Source organism: Phalaenopsis equestris, unplaced genomic scaffold (genome assembly GCF_001263595.1).
Source record: "Phalaenopsis equestris unplaced genomic scaffold, ASM126359v1 Scaffold000517, whole genome shotgun sequence".
Taxonomy (NCBI): Eukaryota; Viridiplantae; Streptophyta; class Magnoliopsida; order Asparagales; family Orchidaceae; genus Phalaenopsis; species Phalaenopsis equestris.
Window position 1 is genome coordinate 1,636,270 of NW_018164957.1, and position 27,256 is coordinate 1,663,525.

Here is a 27,256-nt window from a genome sequence, read left to right on the forward strand (position 1 = left end):
AAAACTAAAAAAAATTAAAAACGTCTCTATCGAATGATCAGGAATCCCTCAGAGGAGGTAACTCATAGTTTCTAACGAGATTTCTCACACTCTAAGTGAAAATATGGAACTCATTAAGTTGAGTTTAGTAAATTCATTTGAACTAAGTGAATTTGAGAGAAATAGTAGTGCCGAAACGAGGAAAACATAGGATCCTAACCGATGTCGCTCTAATTAACTTTAACATCCCTCATAATATTTAAATAAACATAATCTTAGAAAACATTTAATTTGACATCAGAACTTGACACATTAGAAAACATAAACTTGCTATGACGTGGAGCTTAGAGCTAGTGTTGTGGGCAGCACGACCATCTTTAACAGCAAAAAATGTCTACACCAGCTAAACCATTCTTTAGAATTAAACAATGAGCCATAAGATTTTGAGAATGCCCACCCTTTAGAATTAAACAATGAGCCATAAGATTTTGAGGATGCCCACCTAATGCAACATAAATTCTCAACTTTTTGTTAGACCTTTATATAGCCTTGTTATACAATATAAGCCTTAACTAATAAGCCCTAACTAATTTTAGGATTCCGAGGTTATCGTTTGTTACGACCTAAATCCTCACATCTTCCATTCTATTTATGTGATTATTTCACATAATTATAAGCCCTAATTAATAAAATTGGCAGGATGAAACACATAAAGATTTCTCTTCTAAATTGAAGCCAAACATTAGGATAGCTTGGGAACTCATAGGGGTTCTCCTCTGAATCTATGCATGACATTCTCTAGTTCCTCTTCCTTTGGATTCCAAAAATAAATGTTCCAAGTTTGAGTTATTCCCTTTTCACAACTCTTTGTCCGATCTCTTTGAAAATTCCTATTCTTTGAAACTCCTTGAAGAAAAATATCCCTTATTTTTTATCGAGAGTTTTCTTAGGTGACTTCGGTTATCTAAGATGTAATTAACTATAAGGGCTTGCATTTATAAGAAACTTTAATGAACCCAGCTTAATATAATCCTTATATAATTTTTTGCATTAAATAGGTGAACTTAATAGTCAACATAAAATGGTTTCACAGACCAAATGAATGTCATATATTTCTTAGTTTGTTTGATCGAGCCTCACCCTCAAGTCTTGTGTTTATATTTTGGGATAAATAAATAGCTTGAGGTGTAGTGCTCTTTCATCTAAACTTTAAAAGATAAGAGATCAGTTTGATTTCATATTTTTCTAAATATATATATATATATATATATAAATTAAATGTCCCTCTGAAGCGGGCGACGAGATTTCCATTCCGGTAACCAACATCTTCCACAGGACGACCCCCCTTAAAATTGTGTCGATAGACCCTGAGATAAACCCTAAAGAGAAGAATGGTGGGCAAGATAAAGCTATCCAACAAAGAAATGGAAAAGAATTTGAGGATATGGTTCAAAAGAACCTTATGTTGAGAAAAGAGGAAAAGGAGATAGGAAGACCAATGAAATAAATTCCTAAAAAATTAGAAAAATCTATTTCATCAACCAAGATAAATATAGAAAGACCACCTCCACATTTCCTCAGCCCCAAGAGGAAGAATTAGAAGATAACTTGAGATAGAAGAGTAACCTAGTAGAATTTGATCCAAAATCTGAATCATCTAGAAAGAATCTGATCCCAAATTTAGGAGATCTTGAATTATCATACATACATCCATTTCTTAAAAAATTTTAAGTATGATATTAATATGCAAATTTAGAAAATCATTAGAAGAATTTGGGTCTTGAAAGAAACATTAGGAAAAATAATCTGAATCAATGCGAAAAAAAAAGTTGAAATAAAAACTAAAATTCGAGGATTTAATAGAAAACCCAGGAGTCAAAAAAGATTGGGTGATTGATCATGGATTACTTAAATGGAATTTTGATCATAGAGGGATCCTTTGTTGGCCTGACAACACTAAATCAAGTGCTTCGTGGGGTGCACCCAATGATTATCTTTATTGGTGTGATTATTTGTGAGTTGTGACTGTTATCAGACTGATGATGTTTAATCAAGTATTTTGTGGGAGGCAACCCATAGTTATCAGTGTGTACTGATTTAAATTATTGTTTGTTGTGATTTTTTTAAGGATGTGTGTTATGTTAAAAATATTGTGTGATAATGAGACTTACATGAAGAGAAGAACCACAAAACACTAACTTTAATGGTTAAGATGAGGTCGAGACAAGTTAGTTGAATCTTAGGTGAAGCAGTGCAAATTTAGGCACTGGTGCCTAGGCGCCACATTTGTTCATGTAGGAGCCAAAAATTTGTGCCTTGGCACCAAGTATTGGTGCCTAGGCTCCAATGTCAAAATTAAAGCTGGCACCTAGGTGCCAATATTCGGTGCCTAAGCACCCAAAATGAAGTCTAAATTTTGGAGTCCCTTCCTTTATATGGAATTCACCCCTCTTCTTCCCAATATTTTGTTTGGTTTCTAAGAAGATTTTAGAGTTTTATAATCTTGGATTAGGATGAGAAAAGATTCAAAATATTGGGAGAGTATAACATTGAAAACAAAAGGAGTAAAGGAAAAAGTTAAGGGCATTTATGATAAAAAGAATTTTATTTGTGTGGGGGCTCTAATTAGGTATTACGACATGCTTTAGACTAGGAAGCTTATAGTAGAAAGAGCTATCACTTGCGCGAGAGGAGCTATAGGAAGTTTAATTGTTATGTGTAATTAGGAAGTATTCTGCTGCACTATTGACGTAGCAGTTATTTCATTTGTTCGATTACACCAACTCTCTTAATTCATCTGACAATGTTGTATTCATGCGCGAAAGAATGATAGATTTTCTCCAGAAAGAATTAACAAATTTTATCAGTTAGAAGATGTTCAAGACTATTACATATCTACCTTTGCACTAGATAATACACAATTAGATGAAATAATCACTTATCTAACTAATGGGAAGGGAGCTTGGGAAATGAGAAATGGTCACAAGGTAAATTTTTCATCCTCCATGCTCAATTCACCTTCAAAAGTATAACATTATTTCATAACTGCCCGACTTTTACCTAAAACTAATTTAAATGAAGTTACAAGGAGGAGGTTATTTTAAATTTTTGCATTCAAAGCATGCAGAGGATAAACATTAGAACTCTCATTTGTAGATCAATTATCAGTACTACTACCAGAAGAACTTCTATGAAATTGGGATACCCTTCCCTTACCTTTGTCCTGTGTCAGCAGTTTAGAGTTACTTATGAAAGTTGGAGGAATTATTACATCCTTTGAAGCTGATAACGAAGACAAATGTGCAAGTTTATGAAAATCATTTGGGACCAAATTGGTGCTAGCAATTTTGATATTCCATCTTCTTCTCGAGCATCTACATCACGAGCCTCTCATGGATCTACCTCAGTCCTATAGCCTATTTTGGAACGTTTGAAGATACTTGAAGAATATATGGCTTTTATGCAAAGTCAAATATTCAACAATGCAAAATTTAATGAACATTTGGATAGGCAGAAAAAAATTAAAAGTGATTTTAAGGCTTGATAATATGCATCCATGATAAAAATGTTTAAGCAAAATCAATAGGTTGGAGAAAGTAAACATTGAATTTCTTGAATATCTTCAATATCAAACTTTTACGCATCACCAGTCCATGGATGAGGATGACATAGAAGATGAAGAAGTTGAAGAATTTGATCGATGATGATGACCCAATATTCTTTATAGCATCTCTAGTAAGTGTAAAAAATAATATTGCTCCTATTTGACACAACTCAATTTGCATACTTCCACAATAGAAATCCTATACATATTACTGACTCATGATATGGAGAAAGATATTTTCATATTAAGTACTTTTCTTTTACATAAACTCAAGTTAACTTTAGATGTTACTGTTTTGTCAAAATCTAAAAAATACTAAAAAGATTTGAATTTTAATTACTATAAAAATATCTATAGTTTAAGTAATTGTCTTTTTGAAATAGAAAGTTTGTTGATCAATAATGCATATTATGAATTTCCCTGTGGGTTTGATATTCAGATTCAAGTCTTAACAAAAAAATTCCTATATTACTTCATAACGATATGTATACTTGTGTAGTATCCCAATATATATATAAATTAAAAAGTTAAATTCTTATTTTGTCTAAGATCAAGTTTTTGGTTCTGATGCAAAGTAAAGAAACATACGTGAAAGATCATCAAAGACATTGTTATACTATTGAATTTAAACAGTAAATCGGGATCACTACCCTTAGTGTGTAAAAATTAAATTGTGGAGAAAAAGATTTATTTATTAAAATTTGCACGTTGCATGCTGTCGGGGACCAATTCGTGTTGGGAGTTGAAGATACGTACGAAGCATATCATCGAGGATCAAGTTTTTGATGTCATTGTCGAGGATTGAAATTGAAGTAGATACACACGAGGCACATACATTGGGGATTACGAGGCATGTGGGAAGTTTCACCTCCAAATTTCCAAGAAGGAAACTCATCACAATGTTGTGGAATGGGCTAGCTATAAAGATTTTACCATTTTACAACTCCTCATGATTTACAAAGTGGGCTAGCTACCAAACTTTTCTCACATTAAAAAAATCCAAATATCCCACCCCTACAAGGAAGGTTTGGGAAAGCCAAAGCAAGGGAAAATTGGAATTCTAACCCGATAGGATTTAGATTTAAGGCTCACAAAGGGAGATTGTTATGCTCTCCATAGAACTTGTCCACACACACAATTCTTAACCTAGAGCTTCTTTTACTAAATCATTGACAAATCTAAGGGAGTTTGTTAATGTCGACTAGTTTCGGCAAGCCAACTTAACCCGTGCACCTACCTTAAGCTAACCTAAGGCCAACTAGGAAAGAAAATATAATCGTTTATAGATTTTTACCACCACAGAGGTTGTGGGTGCATTTATTCAAGTAGGAGGAAGCTCTCCTAATAGTAGGAGAGAAGGCCTCGTCCTGATAAAGTTCCAACAATACTCCAGTGATGCTCTAGTGATGCTCTGATGATGCTTCGGTGGTCCTTTCTCAAGCCTTTCTCCCCTGCTATCCAAAATCCTTCTGAAGAAAATCTCCTCACGCATAAGAAATGTTGTAGAGGATGTTGAAGGAAATGAGGAAGAGGAGGATGAATCACCTTAACTTTCTCTCCTCAAGAAGCACTCTCCAAAAGATCTCCAAGTCCTTCTACAAGCTCTCCATGGAGGCTCCTTCCAAGCTCTCCTTCATCCTCATGATAAAAAAATGGTTGGTCTCTCCCAATTTCTTCTCATCTCACCATGAAGAAGAAAAATAAATGGAGACCGATCGAGAGAAAAGTCCAGGCCATTCATCCAGTGAGCCACCCCTTAGATTAAGCTCATATTTGCTCCTAGCTTAGCCTCCTAGGATGCTTTTAAAGGATGGAAAAAGAGGAATTAGCCACCCTCTTTTCCCATATCCAAGGCTCATGATCACAATCCTGACATTTTGGCTGCTTTAGAGGTCAAATCGGGTGCCAAAATGGCTATTTTCTGTGACCTGGGAAGGGACCAGTTCTTAGATGCCTAGATCTTTGCACATAGGCACCCAGTCTAGTGCCATGGTACTAGGATCTTGGTTCCAAGATGCCAGTCTGGCGCCCAAGTGGTGCCTACTTTCCCAGGTCTCAGAAAAGGGCCATTTTTTAGATTTTTTTGGCGATCAGGGGCCTGGGATTGGCGCCTAGGAGCTTAGTTTGGTTCTCAGGAACCAAGAATAAGTAAACAAATTACACTTTGAGAAGAAGTGGTTCTAAGTCAAAGTCACCAAATTTCTAATAATATCCATATGAACATAAGACTTAATAACTTTCTGAAGAGAACCCAATACGAATTAAACCTTCATCAATAATTAGATAAATAAAAGGAGCCTAGATATACAAAAAAAAATTTTATTTAATATTATTTAAACAATCAAATCGTTAAGCTCAAATGAAAAATCTAATAAAGTATATAAAATCTAGAAATCATTACATATTAACGAGTTAACCATAAAACTCATTATAAAATTCATCAAAAACTTCAAAATAAGCCTTGTAATTAAAAAAACTCAGTCTGTGAGGTAACAACCTTAGATGAGATAACTCATGGTTGTTAACAATGAATTTTCTGGTTATTCTTAACAAAGCAAACTATAAACACTAATGACCCTTAGATAATGGAACCATAAGATTTTGACGTGTGTCGTCATAAATTAAAATTAAAAGATGATCCAATTAAAAATAAAAAAAATATTCAAATAAAGTTTATAAGATCAAGAAAAATATAAAACTAATAAAATTTACTAAACCCTAAAATAAACTTTAAAATTCATCATTAAATCCACTATTACATAATATAAACCCATATTGAACAAACAAAACAAAATAGAATTCGAACTTTCACCCAAAATTTAAGAGGATTTCTTGGACGATGAAGCACATGATTGCTGATCGAAATCTTTCAGTTAGACTAGGCTAACTATCCTTTCCTACCAAGTAGATCAAGGACTATGATGACTTAAGATAATAGCCATTAGCATCTTGACTGGATATAATCATCGTTTGCCCTCACTTTTCACTCACCAATTGTAGACACCATAGGATCGGCCCGATGATGTTTTTTTGTTGTGCGTGAGTTTCCTCTCTAGATGATTATTTAGGACAAAAAAATTCTTTTTTTTTTGTTTATATATCACACTCCTGTGGCATTCTAATTTAGATTATTGTAGATTAACTTTACATGTTTCTAGGTTGTCCTTGTGAGTTAAGATGTGCTAACTTTATTTTGTATGGTTGTTGTAGTGTAATTTAGGATGCCATAGTAAGGTAGGCTTTCTTTATTTATGTGTCTTTTCTCTTTTTAGAGTTAGGTTGTTTGTCATGGTAGCTCAATCGTTGGAATTCTAATCTTCGAAGAGAAGGGAAAGACAAAGCAAATGATGAACCCAAATAAATAAACAACAATGTTCGGATGGCACTTTTGACCGACAAGTATGATATAGGTATGGGATTGGTACCCTTCTATCATTTTTTTTTTCCTTCTTATATTTTTTTCTCTAAGTTTGAACAAAAGTTAAGTGGGTGTTTTGATTGTTCTTTTTGCCTAGATTGCTATTAAGTTCATTAAGGATTATATTTTTTATCAAAATAAATGAACTTTAAGTTAAAATTTTCAAATTTTAATGAAATTCAAAACCAAAACAAAAACTAAAAAACTACACAAAACATTGCATTCACAACCTTAAAAATATCATGCATTTAAAATAATTAAATTGACATTAAATAAAATTGATTACTAACGTCTTTCCTATTTAGAGATAGCCATGAAACGATCACTTAAGGCATAAAACATTCCATTTTGCATCTAGTCTTTATTTTTAGACCCTCACTCATTGCACCAAAATGGCCGACTTGTCCTTTGAGAGACACTACCTTATACAGTGAGTTTTGTTGTTGCATATCAATTGATCATATAAACAAACTTTCTAAAACATTCATCATCAAGGACTCACATACCTATAAAGAACTTATTATAATCACTCATCACTAAGAATTAACAAAAAATAATAAAATGCAGGAACATGATGAGCTTTAAAATGTTTAATTCTAAATTATTATAATATATTCGCATTTATCTTAGAATACTATGCACACCAATCATACTTAGGCATAAAGCTGTAAATGAATTAATGTACTTGATTAGCCACTAGAACTCAACTCGATAAGATTCAATCATGTTTGTTCAAATTCGTTAATAAACAAGCATGAATAATTTCTTAAAATTCAAACTTTAAATGAAGTAAACATGAACATAGTCAAACTTTTTCATTTATGTTCAAGAAAAAACTCGTTTGTTGTTCAAAAACTTGTTAAATACTTGATATGAACCTATAATATTGCTCGTATCATATATAATATATTAATTTAAAAAACTGATTTTCTAGAATTTATTTAATTATAGATTTTATTAATAGTAATATGTTATTATATCAATATTATTTTTAAGATTAATTCATAATAATATATTTGTTTTATTATTAATTATTAACTATTTGAAAATTAACATGATGAAATTCTGAAAGTAAGCATTACTTTTGTTCATTCTTATTTATTATGCTTGATCTGACTACTTTTGATTGTTCTTAATTATTTCTACATTATTATGAGTTATTTTGTAATACTTGTTCCTTTAAATATTTTTGCTCTTACTTCAATATTTTTCTTCTTTTTCTTAGAATTCATTTTTTTTTAAAGTATATCTATTATTGAATCTAGATTATAACATGTGGGTTAGTTAGTTTGCTTATATGATTTATTCAATTATTTATTTATTTAGATTTGTAAAATTTATATTTTTAATATGAAAATCTAGTTACTCGTTTGAATTTTTTGGCTCATTTAAATACAAATTCACTTGTCATAATCAAATAATGTTTAAACATTGAAACTCTTAAACAAGTCAAGCTTAAACGATATGTGAAAGCTCGACGTAAGCTCAAGCAGAATGTAAAAAATTTATAAATGTACCAAGCCAAGTCCAAACTACGATAAAATCGGCTCAACTCGGCTTTATTACAACCCTACCTAGGTAGCTTGATATATCAATAACTTGTAAGACTTACTTTTCCTTACTATTCTATCTTGCATTCATTAGGGCCGGTCATGCAAGCTGTTACTGTATTTAGGTGATTTAGATGGTAGCCCTTTCCAAGCAAAGTTATAAGTCCATTACATTTTTGTTTGTTGTGTTCTTTCTCCTCCTTCAAACTATGTTTTTGAAGCTTCACTTTTTTTAGTGAGCTTCACTAATAGTCTCAGGATTTTGAGATTATTTGTCTGGTTACGACATAAATCTTTCTCTCCTAGGCTTTCTCATGGCTCTATACCATGTGATCTATATCCTACATTTCTTATAAAATGTCAAGATGAAGCATCAAAAAATCTCTTTCAGAATAATTAAAGTCAATCAATAAGATAGTTGAGATTTCATCGAGTTTCCCTCATCACTTTAGAGATCTCCTAGTCTTTTTCCATTGGATTCTATAAATAAAATATTTTTTTAATATTTTCATTTTGATATTTATAATAATCAATCATGGAAACTTAACCTTAAAATTTTCTTGAAGACAAAACTCTAACCTTAACCAAGAGTTTTCTTAAGTAGTTTTTTGTTTCTTAAGACATAATTAACCATAGAGATTTGCCCTTATAGGAAGTTTGTAACCTGAATTTAATCTAAACCCTACATAGTCTTTAGATAAGATAAGAAAAAGATTTGTCCGTTTTAATCGAGGATTTCACAAATATCTAAAATTTCTTAATTTAATTAATGGAACACATCATAAATTGGTCTTTCTATCTTCCAAGAAAGTATATTACTTTGGATGTGTGTTTATATATTTTGATAATTAAAAGTTTGAATTTGTATAGACCTAAAAAAACCCATGTCAAAAAATAAACCGACAAATTTATAATTTAATATTATTTTTTTGGTAAAAACTTAAAACTAGTTAATATAGACACTTATGCTTTCTACTTGTTGGCGGAGACTAGGAGACACTTATGTTCATGATTGACAACATATATATAAAGTATTCAACACAATAATTCACAAAATTAGTTTAGGCAAGTCGTAAATCAAGAATCCTCCCTCTCTATTTCTAATTTTCGGTCATTGCATAACTTAGACAAATAAGTAACTTTCAATATCATAAAATGTAAAATATTGAATAAAATTGAGGTTATAAAGTGTTTGAAAGTAACTTATACTAAAAATTTAAATTATAGTTCTCTTAGGAATGACACTGTATTCAATTTCAAATTATTTGAGGGGCAAGTATGGTTATGTATATTGCATAAGGCAGACAACATATCCTCATTAACTGTGTACACCAGAGCTTTTGGATTTCATGTTTCCTATCATTGACTTAACAACTTGGGAGTCATTAGCTAGGACTTTTCCCTTTGTTACTACAAACTAATCATCCTTAGATTTTTGGATGGTCAACAATAATAGTTTGCTATGATCATAGTACAATTATTGAGGTCCATTTATTGATCATATTGTTTGCTCAATCATTTGATAGGCTTACTTTACACATGATTACAAGATTGCAAAGAAGGGTTTTCTAAAGTAAAAAAAAGAAATGTGAGAAACTCCAGCCATAAATTAAATAAATATATAAGGGGCTGCCAAAAAAAAACTAAATAATTATTATAATTATGCATTTTTTCTATCTTTACTCATTTATAGAAGCATGCAACAACAGAAAAAATAAATAAATAATAAATATATTGAAAATATTGTTTCAATGGCATTTATTAAAGATGAGTTTGCATAGAATAGGATCGAATTGGATTAGACATTATGCAGCAAAACATTGAATATGCACTTGTTAAGGAAAAAAAAAAGAAAGTATTACCAAAAAAATAAAGAGAGGCATAGAATAGGATCGAATTGGATTAGACATTATGCAACAAAACATTGAATATGCACTTGTTAAGAAAAAAAAAATGGAAAGTATTTCCAAAAAAATAAAGAGAGATAAATGATAAAGCATAGATAAAATGCATAGAAATTCTTAGAAATAATTTATATAGAAAGTTCACCATCTTAAGAAGCACTCAACCAAAAATAAGAATTTATAAACATGAACCCAACTACTGATACTATATGAGAGAGTCCCCTTTGAAGCCTTGTAAATCAGTGGAAAATAGAAATATTCACCATTCATGACTTCAAAGCTTTTAGCCTCTTCTTCTCCTCTTTCTTTATTTCAATCATCTTCCTACTATAGATAGTCAAAAAATGAGACTGTTCCACTCAGATTTTCTTTTCAGCGACAGATAAAATCAAAGTTTGCATCTTTCACTCAATTTCTTTTTCAAAATTCGATCTTTCTCTTTTATTCATTCAGAATTAGAAAAAATGTTTTTGAGTTCCCAATATCTGTTACAAATCTCCAATCTCTCGAAGCACTGAAAGAGAGAGAGAGAGGGCAAGAGAGAAGACAAAATACATTTATTTTCAAACAGAGATCTTTTATTTAAATGACTCTTATTCATTACAAACTACAGATCCATTCAACATAAACAACATCAGGACCCAATATCACTTATTAAATTCACCGTTCTTAAACCTTCGCCTGAGCAAATTATATCGGCGATTCCTGCAGACAGAGAGATACAGAGAGAAAAAAAAATATCAAGCAAATATACATATTACATTCAACTTTATATCTTTTTTCACCATTTATAGTTCATATTTCTTCTCACCTCTGCGGATTAATGCATTCCGATGGCCGAACTGTAAATCTTGGTCCTTCATCGTAACCCTCACAGACTAGTTCACCTTTCTCATCTCTGTAACAGATTACACCAATCTCTCTATCCTCAAAAACCTGCTTTTAGAAAATCTAAAAATCAAATTTTTACAGAAGTTTCAGAATACAATTCTTCCTTTATCTCACCTGTTTCTCTAAGCTGATTCTTTCCCCGCGACTTGAAGAAACTTCAATCTTCAGATGACAGTTGCAGATCGCTGAAGTTCTCACAGGAGCCGAAGAATATGTTCCATTGATTGGAAACAGAGTATTGGCCGACAAAAATCTGATCGCCATGAAGTTTCAGAGAGGAGGAAGGAGCTGTAGGATAAACAAATTGCCAAAGGGATCAAAAGACTGGATTTTGGGTTCTGTTTATTGCAGCTTATGAGCTCATTTTGCTTTATTATTTTTTTAACAATTTTAGTGTCTTGTAGTTGATTGTATGGTTGAATGAATTTATCTTATTGGAGCAAAAATGATTATTTTAAATTTTTATTATATTATTAAGTTAGGGTGTGGAAGTTTATCATGTTTATTTATTTATTGTTTTAAATATGGAAGTTGCATCATCCTCATGTCTGTTACCTTGTCCTTTTGTCGTTTGTTTCAGATCGGGATAAGGAAAAAATTTTTCTTTGGATTGGGTATTTGGGGATTTACAAATATACCACCTTAATTTATGTATTTACATATCTAACACCATATTTTTTTGTTAGTTTTCTATCACCCAAATCTTGTATATCACAAAAAATATATATATATTTGATTTCTTAAAAGTTAAATAAATATTTTATGCATTGGTGAAAGTTCCATAGATATATGTATATATAATAGAAGTTTTGGAATTAGATATATAAACAGATAAGAATTGAGTGGTCTGTATGTAAATCTTCCTTTATTTTTATATTGAGAGACAACAAATGTGGTTATCAAATTTTACAACCTCATTTTAAATTTTCGCCTTTAGCAATCACCATTTTAACAGACGGGAAATATTTGCGTACGTTTGATGTATGCAACTTTGCATACGTCTGTGTCTATTAGGTTACAGGAAGGGTATTGAGAGTTATATCCGCGTTACACATCCTGTAACCTCTATGTAACATATCTGTATCCTACATGTAATTTAAAAACATATAAAAATAGAAGCGCAAAACGTACGTACACACACACAAAGAGATTATATAATTTCAATTAGAAAGAAAAAAACTTAAAAATATTAAATGACAAAAAGTAAATCAATGCTGAATATTACAAATAAAACAAAATTAAAGATAAAATAAATAAAAAAGTTCTAATATAATTTGTTTAATTTGATCATTATGAACTAGCCAACAATAAATTTGAAGAGGTTACAACAATGAAAAATGATAGCTTTTGTCCAAAACATTTGGCAATGTTTTGGCCGCTCCGGAGCTTTACAGATACAGCGAGCAAATCATAATAATAAAACTAACACAAAAATGTTATATATTTACATATTAACACATAATGAATGTCAAATTTTAGGTGTTAGTTATGCGAATGCACAAGAATTTGTTGGCATGTATGTAAATTTCCCAAAAATATTATATAGCTTCATCATACAAATGGATGTCACATTGTTGCAGTTAAAACTTTTTATTGTGATTTTTTCCGTGGAGAGTTCTAACTTTAATTTTGGTACAAATAAAGATGTTCTCCCTCTAGTCATGGGAATAATCACGAGGAAATTGAAATTAGAAATTACAATTTTAAAAAACTTCGAAGGTTTAGATACACACCACTTAAATTCTTATGAATTTACATATCTAACAGTTAACATTGTTGAAGTTTGATTGGTCTGTACCCAAGGAATAGAGTGCAAGGCAAGAAAGAGAGAGAGACAGAGAGAGTAATACACACTGACTTATCCATCTGGGGCAAATTGGAGTATTTAGGAGCTCCTATGGCCTTTTTTATATAATTGAATCTTTATGAATGCATGAGGAAAGAAATGGCCAAATGCCCTCCTTACATGAAATGATCCCCTTTTTATAAGGGATGCAGTACAATATGAACATATTACATTTATATCCCTACTTTAATGAGAGTTGCACATGTTATTTTGTGTATTTTATATATGTGGGGCAGTGGTTATCGGGCGTAATGGAAATTGGGGTACTCGCAGACCCTTTTTGACTCCTTTTATGTAATCGAATTGTTATGAATGCATGCCGGGGAGGGAGAGAAAGCTAAGAGTTTTCCTCACAAGAAAGGATCCCTCATTTATAGAGGATATTACATTTATAATTTTACTTTAATGAGAGTTGTATAAGTTATTTTATGTATTTTACGTATGAGGGCCGGTGATTGTCGGTCATATTAGGTCATCCAAGTTGTTGGTTATCCATACAACTGGTCGTCCAAACTGCAGGTAGCTATAGGAGAAGTTGCTATGACTGACGACATAACCGATTACTTTGTGCATTACATAGGTCATGTTAATTTCTCATGGCTTGGCAACATATAATTAAGGCAGTTAATTTTTGACAGAATTACTATTGCTGAACTTGTTGCTTTTGCAAAAAAAAAATTTCCACTGCTTATTCAGACTTACCAACTTTGAAAACTGTCGGTTCCTCTCTAAATAAAATCGACGGACTACAGTCGTCGGTAATTACCAGAGTCGCTTTTCTTAGGATTTGTATCGATGAGTTTTTTCTTATAGTTGATGGGTTATAATTAGTTGATGGATTATAACATTAGTTCTGATGTTATTATAAACTTACAGTTATTATATCATGACTAAACTGTCAAAAATCTTTCTTATTAGCTAATCAGCCAAAAAAACACCATTTCCTCTTTCTCCCATGTTCTCCTCCTTCTCTTGTTTAGATCTAAATCCTAACACCTCTGCTTCTCTTAATCCTCTTCTCCCAATTTTGGCCTTGCAAAACCTTCACAATGCAGTCACTATTAGAGTTAGTTGGGACGACAAAGACGAGATTGAGGCTTACAAAGACCACCAAAACTCTCATATTTATTTTCCTTCCTCTTTGCTCTCATAAGAAACCATTAAGGTATGCTTGTTTGTGTCATTCTTCTTTATCCCTCCTCCTGAACTTATCTCACTCCTCTCTTGGTTTCACCTTAAAACCCTTTTTCTTTGAAAACAGTCGCCATTCGAGCTAGCTAGGAAGAGAATGATGGGATCACAAACTATATAGACCACCAAAATTCCAATATTTCTCATCCTTCTGTTCTGCTCCTACCTAAGACTAGGGAGGAAGGTAAACCTGCTTGTCTCATTCTTTCTATTCACTTGTTTAGGGAAGCTAGTGAGGAAAGTAAGCTTGCTCGCGTCATTCTTCCTCTTCGCTTATTTAGGTATGAGATGTGAGAGGATATAAGAATTGTGTGTTGTGTATATAAATGTCTTCTACTTATTTAAGTTGACATGACAAAGTATTTTTAGGTCTACCTCTACCTTTCTTAACATAAGTCAAATCTAAAACATCTATTCTCTAGCTAAATCACCAACTCTTTCATGAATATATTTGTTTTGTGTTTTATCTCTAAGTAAAAACAGTTTAGGGTAAACCCTTAAGAAAATCCAAAAATGTAATTAGAATAAAATTAGTGCTAGATTTTATGGATTTCCTTGAGTTGGATAAATCCTGATTTTACTAATTTTAGCATTAAGGTGTTGTCTGACAACATATGATATTTAAGCTACTAAGATTTAGTCAATCCTATAAATCTAGATTTACTAAATCCAGAATGGGTTAAATCTCAAAAATTGTTGGGCACCTAGAGAAGTTAAATCTCATAAATCTATTGATTTGTAGGATTTACTAAATTTGGGCTTGCTTGAAAAAAAGGAAAGAAAAGGAGTAGAAGAAAAGTGAATTTGGATGAGCTGTGTGAAGAGTTGGCGTGAAGAGGGGAATTGGACCTGTAGGAGGAGTTATAGGGAGAATGGATCGCTGGAGGATTGGCGAGGAGGAAATGGTGAGTGTCAACGATCATATTCTTCTCTGAATTTTCTATTTTTTGTTGGAGGTGGAGTGGACTGCTTTTAATTTAGGCATTTATTTTAATAAATAAATAAGTAATAATTTAAATTAATAAATAATTTATTTAATAAATAAAAGTGGCTATGTAACTACAAATTTAATATCTACACTTTGCTTTTATATTTATAACACTCAAATCTTTCATATCACACCAAAAAATCGCCATTTTAGCTTTAAAGAAGTTACATGCATCTTGTTAATGTATAGACAAAAAAGAAGAGAGTGTAGTCCAAGCAGAATTGCCGCTCCAACATGTAGAGTATAAATGGAGGCTAGCAAGTCTTATTTTCTACATTAAATATTATTTTATATTAAATGTATGCTAACTGTTTCATTATAATGACAAAGTTTAGAGAAAGGATGAGAGTCTACCGCTATGGACTTACATGAGTGCACACATAGGCGACAGTCAGACCAGTTAACTCCCAAGCAACTAAGTTAATTCACAATATTAATTAGTATAAAATTCAAATAATTATCACTTTTTTTTGTCTTTAAATTTCATTAATCTTATTTTTTTAGGAGACATTTTAGAAGCTGAAGGGGAGCCAATCCCAACAATCAGGTAGTTGTTCAACCGACCATAGATCATGATCCTTCTAAATACGACCTGTGGAGGGAACTTATCAGCGACAAGAAGAAGGGTAGTGTCTACATTTTAGGGTCTCATGCGCTAGCCTATGATGCTCGTCCGACCTCTAGCACATCTGTTGCATCGACTTCTACTGCTCATGAGAAGGAGATTCGTTGGTAGGTTGCTATCAAGGTTGTTGCAGTTCTCCACTAAACTAGCCCAAATAAGATCAGAGATGGAGTTGAAGATGAAGTCAGAGATTGAAGCAATGCTACATTAGTTATGACAAAAATCAAAAAGCTAGTTTAGGATGATGATGAGGAGCAGGTGATGATGAGAGGATGAGTAAGGAGTTATTTTTTTCTTGTTTGTTTATATAAACAATTTATTGATCACGAACAATATTTTTTATGTATAATTATTCATTTTTTTTTGTTTGATGAAATGGTTTGTATTTTATTTCCATCTATGGTTTCTTTTTTAATTACTAATGTGATATTAGTTTAAAAACTTCTTCGATTAGTACACTCTACTGTGTTGTTTGAAAATTATAGTCTTATGATTACGTGTGAGTAAATTTTTGTGTTGAAGAAGGAAATTCATTTTTTGTTCTGATGCTACAGGTTTTAGATGGCTTGCCAATGGCTTTATGACCTTCCAGATGAGTTATGATAGTTGTTTGATGGACTATTGAATAAGCGACATCTTCCTAAGCTAAACTTTTCTGCCAGCTAAAATGGTGAGTAATTATCTATAGTCAACTGATGGATTTGTGTGACTTTTCAGGCAGAAGCATGCACTTTTCCTGTAGAAGTGCTACATTTTTCTGACTGCAAAAGACATCAATAATATTGCAGGTGGAAACTAATGGCCTCAGAAAGCTACAAATTTGAACCAATAGCAAATGTGATATTCATCAGCTAATAGTTGGTCTTAGAAACCCGTCGGTAATGTCGTAGGTAATTAAATTAACGACAATCATTCTTTCTACTTCAAATAATTCATTTTTTAACTCTCAATAATTATGTTATCGATAGTTCTTAAATAATTCTTTACGGTATTAGCCCATAGGTAATTAGCTAAATTCCAATATTACTGATGATCGTCCAAGCTAGGTCTGTCGTACAGGCTGAGTCAGTCTTTCAGGCTGGGTCATCCAAGATGAGTCGATCATCCTTTTAGGTCTGCCATCCATGCTAGGTCATGTAGGTGGAGTTGATTATCAAGGTTGGGTCAATCATTTCTTTGGGTTGATCATCTTGGCCGGGTTTGTCGTCAAGGTTAGTTTGGTCGTCCAGGCCTAGTTAGTCCCTTTGCGATATTCAGTCTAACATATTTTTAATGTACAAATTTAGTTCCCTAAACTATAAAATGAATAAGAAAATTTTTAATGCAAAAAATGTTATCGCATTTACTCTTAATCGATAATTGAAAAAATAAACTTCTTTAAATTTTATGACTCATAAGTGATCTGTTAAGATCTTCAAGTTGGTCAGATTGGCTTGGTTAGCTAGGCTTTATTGGCTTCTCACTCGATTGGTGTTTTTTAGTCGGTTGATTGATGTTCCAAAACTTACCGCTTGGCAAGTATGTCACGAAACTCAAGTGTACAAGTGATCCACCTAAAAATAGTATATTTTTAGTGTACATTTCATGTTCATTTTAAGCATATTTTTTATGATATTTCACTTTAAAGGAAGGTATTTCGTATGTTTTTTATTTCAGATACATGGAATGGATATTTGGAGAAAATGAGAGCAAAACAGAGCAAAGATGGATGTTTCTGTATGGTACCATAGCTCCAGTAGATGGGCTGAATGGGCACAATAGTGCCCCAAACTGGCGCTATAGCGCTAGTAAGCAACTCTCTAGAATATCCATTGAGTTTAACCAAATTTTCAAGGGGTGCTTGAAGTGACCCTTGGTGATTTTTAGTTATTTATTAATAGGGTAAAATTTTGGATGAAAAGAGAGCCTTTTTGAAGTCTTATTGGAATCTTCTTGGAGAGTTTGGTTGGTGTCTAGGGTGTGAGTGTGTGTGTGTGTGAGTCTTTCTTTTGTGTAAGAGTTTGGAGATTGGGTTCAAGGAAACTTCAAAATTTGCTTGGGGAGAAGACATAAAGATAAATATCTTATATTCGTGTTTAAGGTTTTGTTGTAAGACTTGGATTTCAATACAAATTATATGTTTTTGTTTTATCTCCATGAATTATGAGTAGATCCCTTTCTTTCTCCTTGCATAAGGGAATTAATCTTGTGGGATGAGAATTACTTAAAGATCTTCTTTTATTTTTTAAAATATTGTGATGGCATTTTCACCGGATCTTCATTGACTTTACAAACTGGTCATTTATATCGTTAAAATTTGTTGAGAAACATAATGACCCGGGAGAGCTATGATTTCACCAATTAGTGTGTATCACATTTCATCTTGGGCTAAGCCGTTGCGATCACTTAAGGGGAGTGCAAATAAATAGAGATATAAATTCTGATGGGCATAGAATTGATGTTTCTAGGGTGATGGACTAGATTATGTTATCAATTTGATCTATATTTTTATTGTAAGGGTCCCTGGTAGGTCTTATAGAGAGAGCACAATGGGTAATCTGAAAGTGAGAGGCCAGAATCTACTCAGCACTACTACACAAGCTGGTAAGAAACTCTAGGTTAGCCAATGTTCTTTGCAAGCACCAAGAGGGGGTAAATAATAGTAATGCTCCTCTTCGACATAATACAACATTTTATCTTTTTCATCATTCAATTCATACACTGGTTAACATCTCTTTGGAAGAAGAAAGATCTTTTCATAATATTTCAAACTCTCTTTTAAAGTAGTTTAAACTTTGTTAGTCTTTTAAACTTTATCAATCTTTTAATCTCTGTTTTTATTTTCTACATAAATTTAGTGTTAAACTATTACCGATATTTCTAAAATGTTTTCCTATTGTAATATCTACAATTAACATAAAAGTTTGCAAGTCAATATTATAGAATTTTGGCTTTCCTTATAGGATCGTGTCGATCACCTTTTTGGAAAGTACATTTAATTTAATATGTAATTTTGGAAAATAATATTTTAATTTTAAATTATGAGATCGAACCAATCTCATGTATGCAATAGTTTAGATAAACGAGTACAATACTGCAAGTGACGCGCCTACCAAGAGGGATAGACACATTACTTTACAGTAAGACTCAATTATATAAACTAAATAACTTATGACATATATTTTAGTCTACAAAACATTTATATTGACCAACAAATTCCCCTATTTAGTATAAAGGATTAGACAGGGTTTATATTAATTTGGGTTCTAAAGTTTCCTATAAGGGTAAACCCCTATAGTTAATTACATCCCATGCAATCAAAATCACCTAAGAAAACTCTCGATGATGATCAATAAAATATTATCTTCAATAATTTTAAAGTTTAGGACATTCAAGTACAGAAAAAGAAGTATCAAATGGGAAGAGATTAAGTTTGGAACATTTATTATGGAATCCAAAGAGAGAAAGTTAAGAGATTAACCTCAGTGACTTCCCAAGTTATCTTATGGTTTGACTTCAATTTTGAGGAAATATTATTAAATGTTTCATCCTACCAATTTTATTATTTAGGGCTTACACTTGCAAAACACGGTCACACAAATAGCCTGAAAGATAAGAGATTTTTTGGCGTAACGAACAATGACCCCAGATCCTAAAGAGAGTTAGGGCTTAAATTGCACAACATTGTTGTGCAAAGACCTAAACATGAGTTAAAAATTTATGTCGTACTAGAAAAACTACCTCAAACGTCCTATAGCTTGTTATTTAATTCTAAGAGGAGATTTGTTGTTGTAGATCTATTTGCTCTCTCAAAGTTTTTCTTCTGTACATTCTTTTCATGTTGCCGACAGTGTTAATTACAAGCTCCTTGTCAAAGTGACAGCTTTAGGTTCAAGATTTAAGGTCTTACAGTTTAAGTGACAAATTTTGTTGTTGTTCAATCATTATGAGGGGTTAAAGTTGATTAGAGTGACACCAATTAGAATCACACGGTTCCCTCATTCTGATGTCACTATTTTTCTTTTGAACTTACTTAGTATAAACAAATTGTTAAACTCATTTAAACTGGGGAGATCTCGTTAGTAACCGTAGGTTGCCTCATCCGAGGGACACCCGTAAATTCAAACGGACGTATTATGTTGTTTGTTATTTTGAAAATGTATTTTTGTGTTTTTCCAATTTTGGTTTAGTTTTGCAGGTAAAGTAAATAAATGCAGGTAAAAGAAATGTTATGCGGTAAATAAGGAAAATTTCAATGTATAAAGTGTAAATACGTACTTGGGCCTCTGCTAACGATGCATGGTTAGCATCATAAAGCATAATATATTTGCAGAAAATTTAAATAAATTGAAGCAAATTTAACAGGAGCATTTGATACGGAAAGAGTTAGAAAATGAGTCACAGTGAAAGAAAACTCGTAGTCACATATAAAAGATTGGGACTAAGTGTAAGACATTGATAAAGGTGGGGGCTCAGAGGTGGATTGTGTGCTTCTCAACCTTGAGTAAAAGCCACCAACCCAAAAATCTACGGAGGGCAGTCCTAACATTGATCCAAGTGATTAACCGTGGACCTTTATAAGTTTTCATTTTAAATTTAATTTTCATGCATATAAAATTTATTTTATCATGCAAAAGAAATTTCAATTTCATAAATACTGCAAAGTAGTGTAGACCATAGGTTAATACTTCGATCGAGCTAGGACTACAAGCAACCTAAGAGTGTTGGGGGCAATCATCTTCTCAAGAGTCGTAAAATAGTATCATTAGTCATTATTCTCTCCTTTTATTGAAGGTCCTCGAGGTAAGAGATACTATTCTAAAATCTCACGTCGTATCCTTCATTTAGCACACATTAGCATTATCGTCATTACCCTAGCTACCCAGACCTCAGACTTACACAAGTCGGATGATCTATATGTGACAAAAAAAATATATTCCAAGTTGCTTACAAGGATTTAAATACCTTAGGGAAGACTAAAATCCTTGAGCATTGGGTCAGCTAATATAGGATAAGTAGTGCAGAGCATTTCTATTGATTTATGTGAATCATAGGGACCACAAGCATAACTTGGTGGATCCCTAAAAATTTTAATAGATGATTTTCTTGAACAAAGAATAATAAGTTCAATTGTCTTTCAAAATATCCAAAAGATCATAAAAGTGTTCAAGACATAACTCTAAACAACTTTTAGAACACGTTGAACCGTTTTGAGTTCATTTGAATTTATTATTTTGTTCAATTGATCATTTGAAGTTAAAATTCAGATTCAATGGATTAATCAAATTTGTGCTCAATGAACCTTTGTGTTTTAATTATCTCATGAGCGGGATACTTAGACATTCACTTGATGTTTTACTTAAGAATTATGTAAGTGGATGCCCTTAAAGACAAGCTCATGTCATTAAGAATCTTGTACTTACAATTAAGGTCGGGCTTGTGGTGTTTTAAATATTTTCATAATTAAGTAAGCTTCTCTTTTCTAAACCACATTAGACATTTAAATTATGCCTAGCTCACTACTAAGCCCTTAAGTCCAATCTTCGGGGTAAATTTGCAATAATTAAAATGTTGAATTAGAGCAACTTATATCCTTTTGAAAGATCGTACTCATCATTTAATCACCAATTAATGGGGCTTCAAAATGAATGAGTTATTATCTTCTTAACTCAAACCCACTACCTTAGGATTATCCAATTAAGCTAGCTTCCAAATCTTGATCCAAGTGATTAACCGTGGACCTTTATAAGTTTTCATTTTAAATTTAATTTTCATGCATATAAAATTTATTTTATCATGCAAAAGAAATTTCAATTTCATAAATACTGCAAAGTAGTGTAGACCATAGGTTAATACTTCGATCGAGCTAGGACTACAAGCAACCTAAGAGTGTTGGGGGCAATCATCTTCTCAAGAGTCGTAAAATAGTATCATTAGTCATTATTCTCTCCTTTTATTGAAGGTCCTCGAGGTAAGAGATACTATTCTAAAATCTCACGTCGTATCCTTCATTTAGCACACATTAGCATTATCGTCATTACCCTAGCTACCCAGACCTCAGACTTACACAACCCGGATGATCTATATGTGGCAAATAAAGATATTCCAAGTTGCTTACAAGGATTTAAATACCTTAAGGAAGACTAAAATCCTTGAGCATTGGGTCAGCTAATATAGGATAAGTAGTGCAGGGCATTTCTATTGATTTAGGTGAATCATAGGGACCACAAGCATAACTTGGTGGATCCCTAAAAATTTTAATAGATGATTTTCTTGAACAAAGAATAATAAGTTCAATTGTCTTTCAAAATATCCAAAAGATCATAAAAGTGTTCAGGGCATAACTCTAAATAACTTTTAGAACACGTTGAACCGTTTTGAGTTCATTTGAATTTATTATTTTGTTCAATTGATCATTTGAAGTTAAAATTCAGATTCAATGGATTAATCAAATTTGTGCTCAATGAACCTTTGTGTTTTAATTATCTCATGAGCGGGATACTTAGACATTCACTTGATGTTTTACTTAAGAATTATGTAAGTGGATGCCCTTAAAGACAAGCTCATGTCATTAAGAATCTTGTACTTACAATTAAGGTCGGGCTTGTGGTGTTTTAAATATTTTCATAATTAAGTAAGCTTCTCTTTTCTAAACCACATTAGACATTTAAATTATGCCTAGCTCACTACTAAGCCCTTAAGTCCAATCTTCGGGGTAAATTTGCAATAATTAAAATGTTGAATTAGAGCAACTTATATCCTTTTGAAAGATCGTACTCATCATTTAATCACCAATTAATGGGGCTTCAAAATGAATGAGTTATTATCTTCTTAACTCAAACCCACTACCTTAGGATTATCCAATTAAGCTAGCTTCCAAATCACAATAATTCAGGAAAATTACTTTAGGAAAATTATACTTACCCTTATTGTAGAAAGTGACAAATTGGTTTCTACATCTTATCCCTTTAGGTTTCAAATATATAAAGAAGTTCATTATGATCAATATTACCCATTTACCATTTTACTTAACCTAAAATTTAATTAGGGCATCAAAATCCCATAATCATCATTTTGTTACCCTTTTTGCCCTCAAGACCCTTCCACTTCATAAATCATTAAATTCAACTCAAATAACTTTAAAATTTTTTATGGTACCCTACTCATGGGTCAATTAAAATATGAAAAGTGAAATTATAATTTTTTTATTTTTATTTAATTTTTTAAAATTATTTTTACTCAAAAATTAGGAATATTCAATGTTAATTCATTTAATCAATCAAAACAAAACTCATATCCTCAGGGAAATTATTGGAGGCTTAACAACTTGGACCAAATTTCATGTTTTTTTGAATTATATTTTAATTATTATAATTATTTATTGATTTTAATGATTAATTAAATAGATAATGTAATTTTTTTTCAAAAATTTAGTTTTAGAGTTTTCTTTAGTCTATCTAAGTTCACGAAAGTTAGAGAAACAAACTTTTCATTTTTGTGATTTTTGTTTTATTTATTGTAATTATTTTAGTGAACATTAAGGAAAATACATTTTTAGCATTTAAGAATGCATAACTACATTAGAAAATTTACAAAAAGTATTTTATGAGGTCCCAAGTGATCAGTAAATAATTTGTGACATTTTGGTGCATTTTTATATTTTTGTAATTTTTATTGATTTTTAATTATTTTTAAATTAAAAATTAGCTCAAAAATAAAATATTTTTTAACACAAATTTTATTTTTCTTGAGTGTCCCTGATCACAAGGAACACTCCAAATCACTTTTCATAATTTTCTTAATTATATTTTATTTATTATAATTATTTTACTTCAAAAGTCTCATTTTCCTTGAAAAATAGGTTATGAGATGAAATACATTTAAAATTGATTTCATGTTTTTATAGAGACTTAAAATCATCATTATCTTCATTGTGAATCAATATAATTTATTGAATTATATTTTATTTATTCAATTTTTTATGGGTTTTAGCGACTTAATTACCTAAGATAATACACTTAATTATTTAAACAAATTTTATATTTTTCTTAGGGTTATCTGACTATAGTAAACCTACCAAAACAAATACGATATTTTTCTGATTTATATTTTAATTTATATAATTATTTTAAGCAAAATGGGGGACTTAACATTGAAAATTAGGGATTTTAGGGTTAGAGGTGTTCGCTGACTTTGGAAATATCAGAGAACACTTCTAACTACATGCAAAATAAACCTCCAAAATTCAAGTCAAGGTGATTAATATTTAATTAAGAATAATTAAAACACGCTCTGAAGTATTTAATTAGTTTAAAATATACATAATAAATAATTTTTATTTTTAGATCATAATCTTCTCCTCTGTTCACTGAGCAACAGTTTATTTTTATTTTATTTTTATGATTTTTATACACCAAGTTATGATTTTTTAAAGTTTATAAATTAATTTAAATAAAAAATACTCAATTTTTTTACTTATCCAAGCGGCGGCCTCGTCATCCTCGGCGGCTTCGAACTTTACACGCGATGCTCTTTGATTTGGCGTTGTCATGCACGTCAGCTTCCACTTGTTTCACTATTCACGAATAGATCTCTCACCTGACTCCTCCTTTGTCGTTGGATCAATACACAAGCAAATGGACGACATCCGTTCATCATCCCCATTTGGTCTAGGTCGAGAACCGTCCACACTAAAACACTTCGATCTCACTCGATACTCAACCAAATCACATGAGGTTTGTTCCTATAGCTTCATCTAGTCAAGGAGAACCTATCTATATGGTTGATCAAGCATGAAACATAGACCTCAGAGAGTACTTTCTAGTAATGTTGAGATCAATCCTAAAGATAAGAGTAAATAGCAAGAGCAAGTTAAAGCTGTCTAACTAAGAAGTGGGAAGGAATTGAGTTTTGGTGTTTAACAAGAAATTGAAGTTAAGGGAAAAGATAATGAAATTGAATCAGAAGAAAGTATTCCTAAGTAAGTGGAAAAACCTGTTTCTCCAACTAAGAAGAATGAAGAAAGATCACCACCTCATTTTTCTCAAAGACTTAGATAACAGAAACTTGATCAACAATTTTCAGAAATATTAAAAGCTTACAATTAATATTCCTTTTGGAGAATCTAAGGAACAAATTCCAAGTTATGCAAAGAAATAAGTTCTACATAAAAAAAGAAATTTGAAGATTATGAGATTGTTGCACTTAGTGAAGAGTGCAGTACCATAATTTAGAAAAAGCTTTCTCAAAAACTCAAAGATCCTGACAGTTTCACCATACCTTGTGCAATTGTAGAAAAATTTTGTGGAAAAGCTTTATGTAATTTGGGAGCAAGCATTCATTATCTATATTTAGAAGACTGAGTTTAGGAGATATTTCTCCCACTACTGTAACCCTACAGTTAGCTGAACAATCTATCACTTATCCCAAAGGGGTTATAGAAGATGTGTAAGTTAAAGTGGATAAATTTATCTTCCTTGTTGATTTCATTGTATTAGATATGGAAGAAAATAAAGAAATTCCTATTTTTTTAGGGAGACATTTCCTAGCTATAGGACTTGCAATGATAGATGTGCAAAAAGAATAATTAACCATGAGAGTTAATGATCAGGAAGTAACTTTTAATGTGCTTAAATCTATGAAATATTCTGATAAAACAAAAGATGGTAAATCTTCCAAAAAGGATATAATTGACTATATGATTGTAAATCATTTTCAAGAAAGATGTGAAGTCATATTGGATCAGAAAGATGAAGTAACCTTGGTACAAAAAGAATTAAAAATTGAAAAGGATTTTGAAAGTGACTCAAAAGAGAAAATCACTGAGGAGTTAAATCATGTTTAGTAAGAATTTGAAATTCTATATATTTATGAAAAATAGTAAACCACTGATACATTCTATTAAAAAACCTCATGAACTTGAGATGAAAGTTCTACCTACTCATTTAAAGTATGCATTTTTTAGGAACTGATCTACACTACCTATTATTATATCCTCAGATTTGATTGATGAATAAAAAGGAAAGTTATTAGAGACATTAAAAGATCATAAGAAAGCTTTTGAATGGACATTAGCTGATATTAAGAGAATTACTTCCTCAATCTGTATGCACGGAACTTTAATGGAAGATAATTATAAGCCCATAATTGATCCTTAAAGAAGATTAAATCCTATAATTAAAGAGGTGTTAAGAAAGAAATATTAAAGTAGTTGGATGCTGAAATTATTTATCCAATTTTAGATAGTTAATGGGTTAGTCCTATTCATTGTATTCTTAAGAAAGAATGAGTGACTTTTGTTGCAAATGAGAAGAGTGAATTATTCCTACAAGATAAGTCACTGGAAGTTGAATCTGTATCAATTATAGAAAATTAAATGTCTCAACTAGGAAAGATCATTTTCCTTTACCTTTTCTAGATCAAATGTTGGATAGACTAGCTGGACACCATTATTTTTGCTTTTTGGATGGATATTCTGGATACTATCAAATACTTATTGCTCCTGAGGATCAAGAGAAGACTACATTTACTAGCTCTTAGGGAACATTTGCTTTTAGGAGAATGTCATTTGTATGTCATTTGAATTATGTAACGCCCCTGCAACTTTTTAGAGATGCATGATTTTAACTTTGTGTGATTTAATTGAGAAATGAATTGAAATTTTTATGGATGATTTCTCAAATTTTTGGAACTTCTTTCAATTCATGTTTAGATCATTTAATGAGGGTTCTAAAATGTTGTGAAGAAATAAACTTTGTTCTTAACTGAGAAAAATGTCAATTTATGGTTGCAGGAGGAATTGTTTTAGAACATAAGATTTTTGAGAAAGTCATGGAAGTAGATCGAGCAAAAATTCAAGTAATTATTGAATTATTACCCCTACTAATGTTAGAGGAATAAGAAGTTTTCTGAGACATGTTGATTTCTATAGGTGTTATATTAAAGACTTTTCTAAAACTTCCAAGCCTTTATGTTAATTATTGGAAAAAAAGAAGTTATTTTTTATTTTAATGATGAATGTCTTAATGCTCTTAATTATTGAAAAAAAAATTAATCACTGTACCTATTATTGTTTCACCTGATGGGACAAAATCTTTTGAATTAATGTGTGATGCTAGTGATTATGCTATTGAGGCTGTGTTAGGGCACAGGCTGCATTAGGGCACAAATATGAAAAAAATTTTAAAGTTATATACTATGCTAGTAAAATCCTTACTGAAGCTCAAATTAATTACACTACTACTGAAAAAAAATTATTAAGTTATTGTATATGCATTTGATA

At 31.4% G+C, this 27,256-nt stretch overlaps 2 protein-coding genes across 4 annotated transcripts in view; one reads left to right on the forward strand and one right to left on the reverse strand.

Moving 5' to 3' along the window:
• Nucleotides 1-27,256, forward strand: part of LOC110028604 (novel plant SNARE 11-like) — a 97,467-nt gene that overhangs the window by 52,271 nt on the left and 17,940 nt on the right. The gene's annotated exons all lie outside the window — the stretch shown is intronic.
• Nucleotides 11,237-11,731, reverse strand: LOC110028605. The gene is made up of 2 exons (XM_020730522.1): nucleotides 11,461-11,731; nucleotides 11,237-11,391 (listed from the first exon to the last, which is right to left on the reverse strand). The coding sequence occupies exons 1-2, from the start codon at nucleotides 11,608-11,610 to the stop codon at nucleotides 11,263-11,265; spliced, it is 279 nt and encodes a 92-aa protein (XP_020586181.1). The 5' UTR covers nucleotides 11,611-11,731; the 3' UTR covers nucleotides 11,237-11,262.